Source organism: Pan troglodytes, chromosome 1 (genome assembly GCF_028858775.2).
Source record: "Pan troglodytes isolate AG18354 chromosome 1, NHGRI_mPanTro3-v2.0_pri, whole genome shotgun sequence".
NCBI classification, from domain to species: domain Eukaryota; kingdom Metazoa; phylum Chordata; class Mammalia; order Primates; family Hominidae; genus Pan; species Pan troglodytes.
The window spans coordinates 226,170,476-226,187,837 of record NC_072398.2 but is presented as its reverse complement, the minus strand read 5'-3'; the positions used below and the strand labels follow the sequence as shown (position 1 = coordinate 226,187,837).

At 55.4% G+C, this 17,362-nt stretch overlaps 1 protein-coding gene across 1 annotated transcript; it reads right to left on the bottom strand.

Annotated features, from left to right (window-relative positions):
- Positions 1-12,507: 12,507 nt before the first annotated feature.
- On the bottom strand, positions 12,508-14,933 carry LOC129136404 (uncharacterized). The gene is given in 3 exon segments (XM_054662049.1): positions 12,508-14,149; positions 14,152-14,220; positions 14,223-14,933. Coding segments are annotated over 3 exon segments (1,077 nt in total). The 5' UTR covers positions 14,367-14,933; the 3' UTR covers positions 12,508-13,285.
- Positions 14,934-17,362: the final 2,429 nt, after the last annotated feature.

Here is a 17,362-nt window from a genome sequence, read left to right as displayed (position 1 = left end):
TAAAAATAAATAAAAGCAAGCAATCCATGCCCCGAACACCTTGGGCACATGTCAGGCCTTCCTGAGGATGTGTCATGGGCGTGTCCTCAGCCTTGGCAAAATAAACTTTCTAAATTGATCGAGACCTGTCTCAGATACTTCTGGGTTCACAGTACCATGCTGGCTGGGTAATAGATGGTGAATATCAAGGGGAAATGGGGCTGCTGCCACTCAATGGACATGGAGGGGGTGTTCTGGGGCCCACGCAATTTTGGAGGCTGCTTCCTTTCATTGTAGTATTTTATGTCAGTTTTGATGAAAGTCTGCAGTAACCCCCCACAAGCAGGATCATGAAGAGCTCATACCCAGCAGGGGTAAAAGTGTGAGTCAATCATCTGCCAGGTTACAAACTCGGACCAGCTGAAGTGTTAACTTGAGGACAAAGACGACGGAATAATCAGTGGAAGAGAGAAAGTTCCAAACACCAGTGGATGGCCCGCTGCCAGGTAAATACATAAGGAATCTATATTGGATTTCCTTCCCGCCCCCACCTTTCCCTCCTACTTTAAATCGGGTGTGCAGTAGGTGGTTGGTTTTAGAATCTGGGTCATAGTGATTGATGATATTTCGGGCCCTTCCTTTCAGGGAAGGATGAGGACAATTGTGCCTCTCTGAGGGATGGTTGTACTATATTAGGCAGGAGAGCTTGTTGCTAATGTGATTGTTTACAAGTTGAAGTCTGGGGAGGAGGGGGTGTGGGGGAAATTGACCGGCAAAGGGTGGCCTGTGAAGGGCACCCTGCCTCGGTAGGCCTGGTAACGACTTCAGCCTCCTGGGACACCATCTTACTCTGTCGAGGTTGGTGGTAAAACCGCATCTCCCAGGCGCCCCTGCAGCTCAGGCTCCAGCTGTGCTTGAGGCTTCACCGTCAACAGAATGCACCCCTGCGAGGCCTGAGGAAAGCGGGAGGAGAAGAGGGAAATCCACTTTGCTCAGAGCAGAGGCATCTGTGGTTCCAGAGCCTGCGGCTGTAGCGGGGCCTTCCCCTGTTTAACAGAAACGACTTTCTGACCATTCCTAGAAGCTCAGACTGGAGTTTGTTTCACCCTCCCAATAGTTTACAAGCCATTTAATGTCCTATCATAAACTCCTTTCTGCAAAATGTCTAGAATGAAATCTGTTCTCTGCAAGCGACCCCGACCAATCTACCGAGAACTTTCTGCAGGAACTTACAGCTTGAAAATCGAAGGGTTGAGTTCCATTCAGTGATCATAGATTTAGGGATCGTGAAAGAGGAAGCAATAAAAACGGATTTAGATAATTTAACTCCCATTTCCCTACTTAGGATTCCTTTCTTTGGGTTCTCTACACATATTTCGATCGTAAATCATGGGTTTAAACGAAAAAAGTAATCTTCAGACTAAAAAAACTTAAAAACAAAATTAAGCTTGAGCTCTTGAGCTACAAGGTTCCTGGATATGGGATTCACAAGCCAAACCAACTTGAAATTGGGAACAACATGCTTTCCCTGCCCTCCTCCCAACCACCCAAACTCCCCAGCACCAACTGCAGGTGCCATGGAACCTACCTGCCCTGAACCAGGCCTCACTGACACCCTGATCTCTAGGCTCCCCCTCTAACCCTGCCTAGACGGTCACCAGGCTGGGCAGGAACGCCAGCCCCAGAGCAACAACAGAAGCTGTGGAGGCCGCTTTGGAACACGAAGGGTAATTCTCTCAACGTCCCAAGGCTCTTTCCTCCAAATGACAGTGATTTTATCCAGGCTGGCTTAAGGACTCTTCTTAGTTGGCTAGAAACACAACCCAAACTTGCTCAAGCGTGCCAGGGGACATTTTTGGCTCGTGTAACTGACAATTCCAGGACAGGCCTAAGACAGCTGGTCCCTGGCACTCAAACGATGTCACTGGGACTCAGTTTCTCCATTGTTCCACTCTGCCCTCCCCCCCACTGCTGGCTTTCTTCCCAGTCAGGCTCACTGCTCTAGACCGCCCCTGATGCTGGAGGTTGTGTTCTAACAGCTTTAGGGCCAGAACAAAGAGATTTTCTCTTCCACACAGTTCTAAGCAAAACTCCAAGGACAAGACACTCCTTGGATCAACCTGGGTCACACATTTACCTCTGATTGGCCAGGCCCAGGTGCTGGAGCGGTCATGAGGCAGGGAGGGGCTGTCCAGGCCATAAGACCCACGTGAACTGAGAGTGGAGGAGGGGTTCTCCCCACCTAAAGGAGATGAGAAAACAGAGTCGTTATTACCAGAAGGGGTATCAGACACCCGACAAGCAAAACAACAGAGGAGCCCTCACTGGCTGTGGCGAGCAAGCCCTGCTTCCGAAGGGGCTGCCAGAAACCAGAGCTCCGTGAAGTCCAGGCAGAGCGACAAGGGGACGGCAGGAACCCTAAAAAACAAACGGGGCTGGGAGGCTGCTGGGAGCGGGGCTGCGCCGTCCACAGCCAAGCACTCCTTGGTGCGTAGTCCCAGCTCTTTAAGCAGCTGTAGAGAAATCACTCCACCATTTACAAGAACAAAGAACTCTACAGCGTTCAGCTGCTCAAAATCAGCACCACAGAGCCCGCTCAGCTGTTAAAAATCTACAGATGGGCACCATGTTCCCCCAGCAGGGAGAAGAAGAAATTGCCTCGTCCTTCTCAGGCAGAGATGATCTTCCTGACCTGCGGGGAGGAGGGCCGCCTTTTCGGCTTCTTTTGCCAGGAGTGGGGATGGCTGAGTGCTCAGTCATCCACATACACCCATCTATTCCATCCTGGTCATGCAGCTTAAGTGTGAGAGCCCAGAAGAAGCACCCAGCACAGGGCAGCCCACACCTCTGGGGGTCTTCTCCATGCTTGGTGTTGGAAGGTGGTGTCACCCGCTTCTCAGGAGTCCCTTGAGGGGTATCTCAGAAGTTCCCACAAGTCAGTCCCTGGGGTAAGAGAAATTGCAATGGAAATGCCTAGGTCAGGCTGCTTGCAGAAATCCTTTAGCAAGTTATCTTGTCCTGTGAGAAATCATCTTTTTGTTTTTTTGTTTTGTTTTGTTTTGAGATGGAGTCTCACTCTGTCGCCCAGGCTAGAGTGCAGTGGCATGATCCTGGCTCACTGCAACCTCCACCTCCCAGGTTCAAGCAGTTCTCCTACTTCAGCCTCCTGAGGAGCTGGGATTACAGGCACTCGCAACCATGCCCAGCTAATTTTGTATTTTTGGTAGAGACGGGGTTTCACCATGTTGGCCAGGCTGGTCACGAACTCCTGACCTCAGGTGATCTGCCCACTTCGGCCCCCCCAAAGTATTGGGATTACAGGCATGAGCGACCGTGCCCAGCCACACCTTATTTGTCTTTGTGGTTAGCATTTATTTTCCCAAGTGGAACCTCAGTTTATTATAAAAAACGCCATTACCAAAAAACATTGCCTTTTGTCTACTACAAAAGACTTTTATGCCATTTGAAGCTCAGAAATCCTATCAGATAGAAGGTGGCAGTGGTAGTCGTGGTGACTGATGTGTAATACGTAGGGTTGGGAGACCAGGGAGTGACTGTGCCGAGGGTGTGGTGGTGGTAATGACTGGGGAGGTAGTGATGAGGAATGGGAATTATGGTGGTGGCAACATGGTGTCAGTGGTGGATAGTCATGGCAGTGGGAGGTGATGATGGTGCTGGTAGTGATGGGTGATGATGATGGTGGTGGCTGATGTCAGAAGTGTGGTGATGGTGGTAATTATGGTGATTGTGGTGACGGTGATAGTGGTGATGGTGGTGATAGTGATGACGGTGGTGGTGGTGATGGTAGTGGTGATGATGGTAGTGATGGTGGTGGTGATGATAGTGATGGTGGTGGTGATGGTGATAGTGATGATGGTGGTCATGATGGTGATGATTATGTTGGTGGTGGTGGTGGTGATGGTGATGTTGATGGTGGTAGTGATGATGGTGATGGTGATGGTGGTAATGGTGATGATAGTGATGATGGTGGTGATGGTGATAGTGATGGTAGTGGTGATGGTGATGATTATGTTGGTGATGGTGGTGGTGATAGTGATGATGATGGTGATGGTGATAGTGGTGATGATGGTGTTGGTGGTGATGGTGATGGTGCTGGTGATGGTGATAGTGATGGTGGTGGTGGTGATGGTGGTGATGATTATGTTAGTGATGGTGATGATGATGGTGGTGTTGACAGTGATGATGGTGGTAGTGATGGTGGTGGTGATGGTGGTGATGGTGATGGTGGTGATGGTGATGGTGGTGGTGATGCTGATGGTGATGGTGATGGTGGTGATGGTGGTGATGATGGTGATAGCGGTGATGATGGTGATGATGGTGACAGGGATGGGCTCTTAGGCCAGGAGGAATTAGGGGGATGTAAGCCATGTAGCCTGTGAGACAAAATCAGGGAATTCAACATGGAAAACATAAAGCCAAACCCAAGGCTGAAAGGAACATCTCCCAATACCAGGATGGAAAGGAATCAAAGCTTGCTCAACTATCCCATTTCCCAGATGACAAGACCAGGTCTGAAAAGAAAAGGCCACTGTTCCAAGGTCACCAGCCTGCAGCAGAGCACAGGCCCAAAGCCTCCCAGATCCTAGTGAGGAGTAAATCACCAGTCTCAGAATCCAGGGCTGGGAGAGAACTCTCCATGAGGAGCCTGGTACCAGTCCCATGCCAGACCAGAGGAGGGCTTCCATTCCTGTGTGCCAATGCCTGTCGACTCACAGAAAACCTTCTGTGGGCATCCTAGCAGAGATCAGAAGTCTGGGAGGACAGCAAGCGTGCAGCCAGCAGAGCACCTGGCTCAGCTCTTCCTCCAGGGAAGGCTGAAGGGTCCCCAAGGCCCCGGGAAAGTTACCCTGCAGGAGGCAAGGCAACTGGAGGATTGAGCCTTCCCAGCCAACTGCAGGTACCATTTCAGGGTAGAGCAACGGAGAGGGTCGGACTCAGACTACCCAGGCCTGGGCCAGGCCAACAGCTGGACCACAGCTATGAACCCCATGCGCTGGCCTGCCCACCCATCATGACTCCCACCCCAGCCACAGAAAGGTCCTGGGCTCTCCCCCAGTGTCCGCAAAAGCAGGGCTCCAAGTGAGAAGAGAAGCCGGAGGCTGGAAGAAAAGCCAAAGCTGCTGGGTCCCCAGCCAGGCCTGCCCACTCCCTCCCCGTCCCCCAGACCTCTCCCCTGAGGGTCTCCAGGCCTCTCTAGTCCTCTTGTCATTGAGGAAGGCCAAGGCCAGGGACCTCTAGGAGACTCTGCGGCAGACTTGCCTGGCCAGCGGAGCATCTGGACAAGAGAGGTCTGCTCCCCCTCCCCTCCCTCCACCCCTCCCTCGCTGGCCCAGGAGGCGGCAGAGCCTGTGCTTGCCTGGGCCCTGGCGTGAGCCAACAGCGCCACCATCAGCTGCCAGCCGGGAAGTCCTCCCACTGCACCAAGAGCCATGCGCTGAACAGAGACTGAGACGGGACAGGTGGCCCCTGCCTCTGGGAACCACGGGCCTAACAAAAGGTACCTTCTGGCGCATGCCACAGGGCTCGGCAGGAGCCTAGAAGCTTCCATCAGGCTTCTTCCTCCACAGGAGCGCTCAGGCTGAAAAGGGGGTCTGAGGCTGATGGTGCCCAGAGCAATAATTCATTCATCTAAAATCACCAGGAACCTTCAACGTGCCAGGACGCGTCCAAGCCCTGCGGATGCGCTGATGGTGAAAATAAGAAGCAGTGTCGCCAGGACTCGATGGGCTCAAAGCAGGCTCGTATGCAGTCCTCTCTGCCAGCGTCCGAGGTGGCCACTCTCTCTGTCCTTGGGTCACAGAGGAGGAAGCCAAGGCTCAGAGGTGTTCAGGATACCTGACTCCTGGAGCTGGTAAGGCCAGACCCGGGCAGAGGGGGAGCCTGTGGGCAGCCACCGAGGGCATCACTCCCCACCATCACTGCCACATCTGGGCGGTCACCGAGGGCGTCTGGGTTGACACCATCCCTCGGAGAGAGGGAAGATTTTGGCCTTTGGATTGCCCCCTTGCCATCCTCAAAGCTGATCAGGGCTCTGCACACCTGTCATGACTGAACTGATCTCCTGCCGGCCCTTTTGGGTGATAACAGCGAATGAGTCAGCTTCCAGATGGCACAGCTCTCAGCTCTACCCATGCTGGCAAGAGCCCCAGGCCCTTGCAGAGGTGCTGGTACCAGGAGAATGGCACCTGGTACGGGGCCTAACACATAGAGACACCCAATACAACACAGAGAACACGGGGCCTCTCCACCCCAAGGAGGGCTGCCTGGGAGACCCAGGGAGCCACATCCAGGTCTGCCCACTGGAAGCCCAGACAGGAATGTGAATGGAAGCTCACAAGGCCACGCAGGGATGACTGCCCCAAAGTAAGCACCACAAGGATTTCACAGCCCGGGTCCAGACCTTGGGCCTGGGGGACCTGGCCACTGAAGAGCAGAGGGGCCACCCTAACACGTGCTATAATGAAAACTGCACCTGGTCTTGTGTCTGGTTCCAGGCACAGAGCTCCTAAAACCGTGGGCACGTCCAAGTTCAGGAGTGGCTTTTGTTATTCACAGGAGCCCCTTTCCCCCTTACCTGAGCTTATGCGAATGAGGCAATTCAGTAGCTCCCTAGATAGCTGTGGGCTGGGGGCTGGGGGCTGGGGGCTGGAGGCTGGAGGCTGGGGGCTGGGAACTGAGGGCTGGGGGCTGGAGGCTGGAGGCTGGGGGCTGGGAACTGAGGGCTGGGGGCTGGGGGGCTAGGGGGCTGGGGGCTGGGGGATGGAGGCTGGGGGCTGGGAACTGAGGGCTGTGGGCTGTGGGCTGGGGGCTATAGGCTGGGGGCTGGGGGCTGGGAACTGAGGGCTGTGGGCTGGGGGCTATGGGCTGGGAGCTGGGGGCTGGGAACTGAGGGCTGGGGCTGGGGGCTGGAAACTGGGGGCTGGGAGCTGGGGGCTGGCTGCCAGAAGCCCAACCATGTGGTTACAGGGTGGGAACTTTCAGTCCTCTCCAAACCCCTCTGCCCCCAACCCCCTTCTCCAGGGAAGGGAGAAGGACTGGAGATTGAGTCAATCACAATAGTCAATGACATAATCAATCAGGCCAACGTGATGCGACCTCCATAAAAACCCCTAAATGGCAGGGCTCAAAGAGTTTCTCTCTGGTGAACTCATGGAGGTGTGGGAGGGGGCGCGTCTGGAGGAGGCATGGGCACTCCCAGACAGCCCCATGCCTCACCCTGTGCGTCTCTTCCAATCAGCCGAGTTGCTGCCTTTATAAGAGACTGCTTGCTGTGAGTAAAGCACTTGCCCGGTTCTGTGAGTTGTTCTAGCGAATTATCAAGCCCAGACAGGGCGTTATGGGAACCCCAGATTTATATCTGGTTGGACAGAAGAGGGAATGGCCCAGGACTTGCAACTGACATCCAAAGTGGGGACTCTCCTATGGGACTGAGCCCCAGGCCTCATCGGATCTGACACTACCCCCAGGTAGATCAGTTTAGAATTGAATTGCATTGCTGGACAACCAGCGGTGTCAGCAAATCCCACAGGTAATAACGAGTGCTTGATGCCAGGGTAGAGAAAGCTGTGCATGCCCCGACCTTCATTCCTGACCTGCAGATGGCTCCCTCTGGGTGGCCGGCCGAGAGCTCCTGAATTGGGGTGCATCTCCATGAAAGAAGAGGGGCTGGGGAGCAGCCAGCCGCCCACCTGCAGCCTCGTTTTGGGTGACACTCTCGCCACGGCCCGTGGGCTGCTCCAGGAGCCTGCCGAAGTGGAGCAAGGTCCACCCGGGTCCAATCCCCACCTTTCCACCCGGGTTCAATCCCTACCTCTCCACCCGGGTCCAATCCCCACCTCTCCACCCAGGAGCCCAAAACAGGCTTCAGGGCCCCCCAGGCTCAACTGCACACAGCAAATCAGCGAGGCACACAGGAGGCGCGACTCAAATTGGGGATGGGGGATGTCTGGGCTCCCTTCCCCTACACCCTCGCTTCTCACGTTGACCATCCCCGTGACTCTGAGTTCTCAGTTGGAACCCCAGGGGCACAGTCTGAACACGGACCCTGGACCGGCTGCTCCTGCAGGACGTCTGCTGAGTCCAGAAGGAATCACAGTGCACGAAGCCCGCAGAGCCCCAAATGCCCGGGGAGATCAGCAGGACTTCAAAGACAAGCAGGGGCCTTGGTGTCCACCTGACTTCTCCCTAGGCAGCCTCCACTGACCTTCATCCCAGCTCCCAGCACACGCTTTCCCATGACGAGGAGGAACCACGGTGCCTGCAGCCCAGCTGGGTAAAGGCCCCAACCTGGCTAGCCTGAACACCACACTCGGGAGGTGGCAGAGCCTACTGCCACCTGCGGAGAACATCGCTCAGTCCCCTAAATTTCAGGTAATGGCGTCCCGGGCAGGCACTCCTGTCACTGCAGATTCAGAGTCGGGGTGACAGCGCTCAAAATTTAGTTTCAAATGCCTTCTGCCAACGTCACTCAGGAGCGTTCCCATGGGAGTGGGACTCGAGGTTTGAGAATTTTCCTCCTGGGCCTTCCCAACATGTCCCTGCTCCGCCACTGACCACAGCAGAGGGGACGCTGGGCAGAAGGAGGACCACATTCCTGAGCAAGAGGAGGCTGGCATCACACTCTGGGTCCACTCCGTGCAGCTCAACACAGGGCCTCGTCCAGCCTTATGGCCCAGTGCCCCCACCTAGTGCCCCCAACATCCGGCCCGTCCATGCCGAGGGAGTGAAGGCAGAGCCTGTGGGCGCCGCCCTCCAGCTTTGTGGCTCTGGAATAGAGGCACTGGGGGAGAAGCGCCTCCCGCACAGGGCAGTCAGGAGAGGCAGGCCACACACCCCAGCCTGGGCCCCCTGCCCCTCCCCAGTTCTACCCTGGGTATCATAAGTTCTGGGGTCACGTCAGAGTGAGCCACAAACCTGCCCTTTGTCCCAAGTCTCACATTCTACCCAGAATCCCAGCAGACCCCTTAGAAACAACTGGGAGGGGTGGAGAAAGGAGGGGTGCCCCCAAGTCCACATCCAGTCAGCAACAGGGGAGCAGCTCCAGCCACCTCCGGGTACAAAGGACAGCAAGGTTTGAACACCCCTGGATGCAACCTGCAGGGAGGAGGACTCTCAGAAGGCCCACAGCCTCAACTCCTGCCTGCAAAGCCGGAGTGCAGAGCCCGGCCTGCTCCTGCCCCTGCCCCTGCCGAACAGCCGGGCCACCGTCTCAGCCCCCGAGCCCGCTGTGGGCACCATCAAAGCTGCACGGCCGGCCGTGATCCACCTCGAGGGATGGGTGCTGAGGAGGGGGTCGCAGGCGCCCACCTGGTGGGGTGGCATGGAACCCCCCAGTGACCACCCATTCTCAAACTCCCTGGGGACAGCAACCTGCCTGGTGTGTTCCTCATTAGCAGCGCCAAGGAAGCCTTCGGCCGTTCACTTGGTCAATGAACGCAAGGCACAGGCAGTCACTCTGGGGAATGCGGCTTCCAAAACATTGAGGAGTGAAGTGGTCCAAGAAAAAACAGGACCCGGGCCCAGATGATGAGTGCACGTGGGTGTGATGCTGCTGCGGGAGCAGTGAGGGTCTGGAGCCGCCCAGGGTGACTCACCGCTAGGACAGGGCAGCTCGGCTTCACATCTTCCCAGAGGCCAAAAAGCCGCTCCATGCAGGGCTGCGATGGGACGGGTGGCCATGTGAGGGAAGGAGAAGGTAGAGGGAGAGGCCCAGGGGAGTCTCATCCAGCCAGGAACCACCAGAACTTCTAGAAAATGCCACTCCAAGAGACAGATGCAGGAACCTTCCTAAAGAGAAACCCAGGGGTTTCTGCAGGTGACAGGATTCCCCAGAGAGGCAGGCAGGATCTTAGGCATTGGAGGGCGGCTGGCACTTGCTCTGCCCTAGGACTGCTCCCATGCCGTGCCCGACAGGCAGATCCCAGCCTGATGCCCTGACCCTGACTCCAGGCTGCCGGGGAGGGAGACGCTAAGGATGTCAGCCTCTCTTCCCTCGGCATCCTGAGCACGACGTCTGTCAGGCTCTCTGGATAGTCACCGTCAGACTTAGGCGCCAGAGCCTCAGGAACCTCTGGGACCTGACCCAGGCCTGTGCCCAGCCTGGGGTCAAATTCTACCCTAGGCATAGTCACTCACTCCTGTTTTTTTGTGGGGCTTTTTTGTTTTCATTTTTGTTTTAGAGTCTCACTCTGTCCCCAGGCTGGAGTGCAGTGGCGCAATCACAGCTCACTGCAGCCTTGACTTCCTAGGCTCAAGCCATCCTCCTGCCTCAACCACTGGAATAGCTGGGACCACAGGCGAGTGCCACCACGTCCAGTTAAATTGTTTTCTTGTCTTATGGAGAGACAGGATCTCATTATGTTGCCCACTCCCATTCTGTTTTTTCTTTCAGGGTCTCACTCTGGAGACACACAGTGAGCTATGATTGCAACATTGTAATACTAGAGTGCAGTATTGCCGTCATAGCTCACTGTAACTTCAAACTCCTGAGTCCAAGCTATCCTCCCACCTCAGCTGGGACCACAGGTGCACACCACCATGCCCAGATATTTTTTTTCATTTTTGGTAGAGACGGGGGTCTCACCATGTTGCCCAGGCTAGTCTTGAACTTCTGGGCTCAAGCAATCCTCCCACTTCGGCCTCCCAAAAGGCTGGGATTATAGACATGAGCCACCGCACCCAGCCCACTCCTGTTTTTTCACAACACAGTTCATCTCCTCTACTCCCAAGAGTTTGATCAAGGCTTTGGCTGAGACTGGAGAAATGAGACATGGAACGAGGGAATGGAGTCATGTGGCTGACACTGCACTGAGCTCGGGGTCCCTGTGTCTCAATCACTGTAAATACCGGCTCCAGTTGGCTTCAGTATCCCCAAGTGCCTGCTTGTTCCAGCTCCCACACCTCTGACTCTTCCCGAGTGTTTTTAAGCAAAGTCTCTGCAGACTTTTTGAGACCAAGGAATCTTCCCACATGTAGCCCCAAATCCCTTTTCTGGGTTTGTACAAAGCGTCTAAGGTGTCGAAGCCCCCATGGCAGCTGCAAGGCGTGTTTTGAAGTCTCCTCCCAGGAAGCCCCTGTCCTGAAGGACGGGTTCAATTCCCTGCCTCCACCTGCTTAAGAGAGAATCTCTAAGCACCCTCTTCTCCTTCCTCCTAGGCAGCGAGAGCCCAGGAGAGTTCCTGAGACGATGCAATATTGATAAAGCCCATTGTGCTGTGAAGTTCAGACTGAGACCCCCAGCCGGCACATTTGGGGTGCTGTTCTTAGTGAAAACAGAGCTTTCAGCGCCCCACACACCCTGGCTGAGAGCGTGGCCCAAGGGTGGCAAGACTCCTCTTTGAGCTGGGCTTGATCTGACTGGTTTTTTTCCAGGGGTTGCAGCCTGCCCGGGGCCCGGAAAGCTAAGTCTAGCCCCACACCTTCCCAGCTCCAGGGCAGAAAGCCAGCTCAAACCACACAGGAAATCAATTTGCTTTCTGAACTAGAGGTGGGCGGCTCTCTGATCTTACTCCCTCCTGCAGAAGTCCTGGAAGAAACAGGGCCTCGCAGCCCCTCCCCCTCCTCCTGCCCGCCAGCAGCAGAACCGGGGCTTATCCAGGTTTTGTCTACACAGGTGCCAACCGGGCAAGGGTGTGAAGGGCTGAGGGCAGTGCCAGGGCAGTGGCAGTCTCAGAGGCCAGTGCACCTGAGGCTTTGCCACACCAGGAGCAGGAAGAGGAACCCTGATCCAGCCTCACCTCGGCCTCCATGGCTCCTACTTCTTTCCAGAGCCTTCCAGGAACTGCGTGCCCAAACCACCAGGCTGAGGCTTAGCCCAGGGGTCCCCCTACCTGGGGGGAGCACGGGGGGCCATCATGAGCGAGGTCTCCACCAGACCCCTAGAAACGGGGTAGGAACGCTATAGAGAGCCGTTTTTCATTCAAGCAAATGTATTCCGTGAAAGCACTGTCTCGCATCCTTCCTAGGCTGGAGGGCTCAAATGTTCCTTCTATTATGAAATGATGATGCAGATGGAGTAGTTTGGGTTTGGAAGGAATTCTTTTAATGCCCTTACTTGGCCAATAAAAAGCTGGCAATTCAGGCCGGGAGCGGTGGCTCATGCCTGTAATCCCAACACTTTGGGAGGCCGAGGCGGGGGGATCACGAGGTCAGGAGATCAAGACCATCCTGGCTAACACAGTGAAACCCCGTCTCTACTAAAAAAATACAAAAAAATTAGCCGGGCATGGTGGTGGGCGCCTGTAGTCCCAGCTATTCGGGAGGCTGAGGCAGGAGAATGGCGTGAACCCAGGAGGTGGAGCTTGTAGTGAGCCGAGATCACGCCACTGCACTCCAGCCTGGGCGACAGAGCAAGACTCTGTCTCAAAAAAAAAAAAAAAACGCTGGCAATTCCACATTATCTGATTTTTTTTCTTTCTTTTTTTTTTTAAAATTGACCCATGAAATCCAAAAGTTACCAATGATGGTGAAATGCATCACCCCGAGAATCATCCACCAAGGAGCCCCTGAGTCGCTGAGCCCGGGTTTGCCTTGCTAACATGCTTAATCATTGGCTAACAAAATGCAAATTAGGCAAACAGCAACCAGGATCATGCAAGTCCCAAGTGGTGACACAAGAAGGTGGCTGGGAAGCCGAGGGGGACACTGATTTCCAGGAGCCGAGCCCCTCTCAGATCAATAAAACTAAACTTAGAAGAATGATCTTCAGATGCAAACAAGAGTCAAACACACGGTTATATTGTACTTTATTAGGTCTGGGCAGCTAAAGTGCCCCGTCCATGCTCCAGCTCTCCAAGAGAGGCCAGGTCCTGCCAGGGGACATTTATCAGGGGCTCCGAGCGCTACTCCCTGGCGAGGCACCGGAGGAAATTCAGCCCCCGGCCCAAGTGCTCAGCTCCATGCTTGTGTGAGCCCCGCAGACGCTCCCCTCCCACCTGTCCTGGGAGGAGGGGGCTGGATATCCCATCTGTGAATTCATTTGATCATTACCAAAACATCCTTTTCCTAGTGATATGGAGAAAATGTTAGGAGAATAAAGAGACAGGCAAGCGGGAGGCTGGGGGCAATATGAGGGTGGTGTCTTATTGGGGACAAGCTCACCAGCCCACCTGAGCAGAATAGAGATCTTGCAGCCTCCTTCCAGGGCTAGGGGGAGACTGGGTCTTTCCCAGGGAGCTGCTGACCCCCGGATTCCATAGCTGGTGCATCTTCATTATCCAGCATTAACACCAGGGAGGTGGGATGCTCCAAGACCCCAGAGCCACTGCCCTGGAGTCTCCCTTGCAGTTTACTCTGAGGCCACAGCCAGAGGGGGCCCAGTCAGGACCCTGTTTGGCATCTTAGACCCCGAAGCTCCGAGGGTAGATGTTACAGGGCATCTACCCACACAGCTGCCCCTCGACTGAGAGCCAGAGATGACCTCACTCCAAGCCTCCAGTAACAGATCAGAAGACACAGCCTGCAGAGTGGGGGTGAGGCAGGAGAACAGGGAATGAGGGTAACCCAGGGTTAAGGCAGAAGCAGAAGAACAGCAGGTGCAGCCAGTTCCAGGCAGGATTGGGCAGCACACAGGCCACATCCTCACCCCTGCAATCACAAGACACAAGTCTCCACTCCAGCCTCTGATTGACCTCAGGCCGAGTCTCCACACTCCAGCCTCTGACTGGCCACGGGTCAAGTCTCCACTCCAGCCTCTGATTGACCTCAGGCCGAGTCTCCACACTCCAGCCTCTGATTGGCCACGGGTCAAGTCTCCACTCCAGCCTCTGATTGACCTCAGGCCGAGTCTCCACACTCCAGCCTCTGACTGGCCACGGGTCAAGTCTCCACTCCAGCCTCTGATTGACCTCAGGCCGAGTCTCCACACTCCAGCCTCTGATTGGCCACGGGTCAAGTCTCCACTCCAGCCTCTGATTGACCTCAGGCCGAGTCTCCACACTCCAGCCTCTGATTGGCCACGGGTCAAGTCTCCACTCCAGCCTCTGACTGACCTCAGGCCGAGTCTCCACACTCCAGCCTCTGATTGGCCACGGGTCAAGTCTCCACTCCAGCCTCTGATTGACCTCGGGCCGAGTCTCCACACTCCAGCCTCTGATTGGCCACGGGTCAAGTCTCCACTCCAGCCTCTGATTGACCTCGGGCCGAGTCTCCACACTCCAGCCTCTGATTGGCCACGGGTCAAGTCTCCACTCCAGCCTCTGATTGACCTCGGGCCGAGTCTCCACACTCCAGCCTCTGATTGGCCACGGGTCAAGTCTCCACTCCAGCCTCTGATTGACCTCGGGCCGAGTCTCCACACTCCAGCCTCTGATTGGCCACGGGTCAAGTCTCCACTCCAGCCTCTGATTGACCTTGGGCCAATCCTTCATAGGGAGTAACCAACTGGAGGCCTCTAAAGGGCACCTAGAGTGCCACCAAATTCTTTTGGCTTAATAAAAACCCTAAAGAACAATGGGGCTCCTGAGCCACTTGCTTGAGCCTGCTCCCCCTCTGTGGAGTATACTTTTGCTTCAATAAATCTAAGCTTTCACTGCTCTGTTCTTTTGTTGCTTTTTTATTGCTTCATCCTTTTGTTGCTTTGTTTGTGCATTTTGTTCAATTCTTTGTTCAACGCACCAAGAACATGGACAACTTGCCATCAAGACCTTCCACGTGGTAACAGAGGGTCTCCCAGATATCCTAGGAGCCCCCTGAAGCGAAGGACTGACTTAGCACTGGATTCCCTCCTTCCTGATACATGCCCTCACTCCACACCCACCTGACTTGAATTCTGCCATTCAAGGTCACAGTGGAAATCCAGGAGAGGGCCCAGCTGAGCCTGAGCCGTCTCAGTGCATCCATCTTCCCAGCCCAGCACTCCTGCCCTGCCTGATGCGAAGCTTTAATGATTGTTACAATATTGCAAAACCAACTTCCTCAGCTTCCAGCATTCTAAGATTAAAGTATTTGATATAAAGCATGCATGCACACACACATTCACACAGGCACACACGCACACACATGCACATACATGCATACAGGCACATGCCGGCCAGACACCTCCCGGCTGCCTCACAGTCCATGCAATTATATACATAGAGAAAGAGAGAGAGAGAGACCCTGCTGGTTGGTTCTGTTTCTCTGGAGAACACTGACTAACACACTAGTTAACCACCACTCTATTTTCTGTCCCTGTGGATTTGCCTATTCTGGACATTTCATATGGCTGAAATCACACAATATGCAGTCTTTTGGTCTGGTCAGACACAGAGCTGTGCTGGGCCTGGCAGGGGGCAGAGCTGCCCAGGAGGGAGGGAGACTTGCTGGCTGGACAGTGTTCTCCTGGCCCCAGCATCAGTGAATTCCACCAGACCAGATTTTACAGCCCACCAGCTGGGGCAGGACTGTGAGGACCTCAGAGGCAAGGCTGCCCCCACTCCCCGGCTCCCCCCGGCTGCTGTGGCGTAGGCAGCCCCCGACGCCTACCTGGGAAGGGGACTGCACAGGGCAGATGAGGTGAAGCTGGTGCTTCCCAATACACACACGTTAATACACTTTGTATATTCAGTCAGGGCCTGTTGGGTCTCAGGCACGGGTCCCTGTCCTGGAGGAACCCAGGACTGACAGCAGACACTGATGGTGAGCATGCAGAATCAACCTTGGGGGAACTGACCCCAAGGCCAGGGCGCCATGCATCATTGACAGAATTTCCGCAGTGGTTCCAGCCCCTCCATCCCCTCCTGCGTGAGGGACAGCCGAGGGGAGAGCTGCCGCCTCTCTTGTACACAGGGACTCACGGCCTGCAGCGGCTGTGAATCCAGCCTCCATCCTTTCTGTTCATAGCTGCCATGTGTGTTGATGAGAACAGATCTCTCTAATTAAAGCTGTCACATCGTTGCCTTAGGATCTCGCCCAAGCTCTGCACAACAGCAAGGGCCTTAACTGCCTGTTATGCCGGCCTAGACTTTCCCGGAAAGCCAGAGCACCCAGCCCCACCCAGCCCCCTCGGGTAACAACCCCTGCACCACCGGGATTCAGGGGACCCAGTCCCCGGGGCAACTGCCCTCCCTGCTCAAGGACAGCCCCCCGCCCATGGGCCCTGGGTCTCCAACCCCTTCTCTGGGCCTGGACATGGCTGGCTTGGCTGTGCTGGGCAATGGGCACCCTGTGGGTGACAGGGCCTGCCGTTTCCTTCCCATGGGACCCCTGGAGCCCCACACGGTGTCCCCAGGAAGCTTGGCTGAATGAATTTGCTGGCCTGGGCTGGCTCCTTGCCTGGAATGCACTTTCCCACCCCCAACCCATTCTCACCCCGTAAAGCTCAGCACCAGCTTCTCCTCCAGGGAGACCCCAAGAGGCCAGGCCAGCAGCCCCTGCCCCCACATGTTCATCCTGGGCACCTTGGTCTGATGCCAAGGGTGCGTGTCTGTGTGTGCGTATCTCCCACCTGCTAGTCAAAAGCAAGTTGGAGGCTGGGCACGGTGGCTCACGACTGTGATCCCAGCACTTTGGGAGGCCAAGGTAGGCAGTTCACCTGAGGTCAGGAGGTCGAGACCAGCCTGGCCAACATGGTGAAACCCCATCTCTATTAAAAACACAAAAATTAACCAGGCATGGTGGCAGGTGCCTGTAATCCCAGCTACTCAGGAGGCTGAGGCAGGAGAATCGCTTGAGCCCGGGAGGTGGAGGTTGCAGTGAGCCGAGATCGCACCACTGCACTCCAGCCTGGGCAACAGAGCGAGAATCTGTCTGGAAAAAAAAAAAAAAAAAAAAAGCAAGTTGGAGCAGGGGCCTGTCTCAGTCTGTCCCCTATGCCCTAAGCACAGAGCATCCCTCAAGGACATCAGAAGATTTCCGGGAATGGCCCTGGCCAAAACCAATGTTGACCAAACCAAAGACCCTGTGGTGGAGTCCTCAGCAGCCGGCAGCGGCAGCACCACACAGCCCAGAGTGCGTTCACTCACTCCCTGACCTCAGGTGCCGAGACCTTTCTAAAACATTCCAGAAACCCAAGCTTGACTCTCGTGTCGGGCTTGAAGGGGTCCACACCAAAGACCCCCTGTGACAGCTGCCCTGTCACTCCCACTCCTTCCTCCGTCTTTGTGACAGGGCTCTGCCTGCATGCCCTGCGCCCTGCGGCCTTGTAGAGCCTACATGAGGGTCCGTCTACCCCAGCAACTTCCAACTTGGCCCGAGGAGTGTGAGTGGGTGTGGTGTGAGCTGAAGGGTTCCTGTGCCTGGCAGTTTGACTTGCCTCTTGGCGCTCCGGCCATCCTTAGGAAGAGGCCCTGGGAGGCTGTGGGTCCAGGGTGAGACTCTTGCAGAGCCAGATGGACCCTGACCTGCAGCTGGAAGCCGAGCCTCCATAGCCAGCCTCAGGATCGTG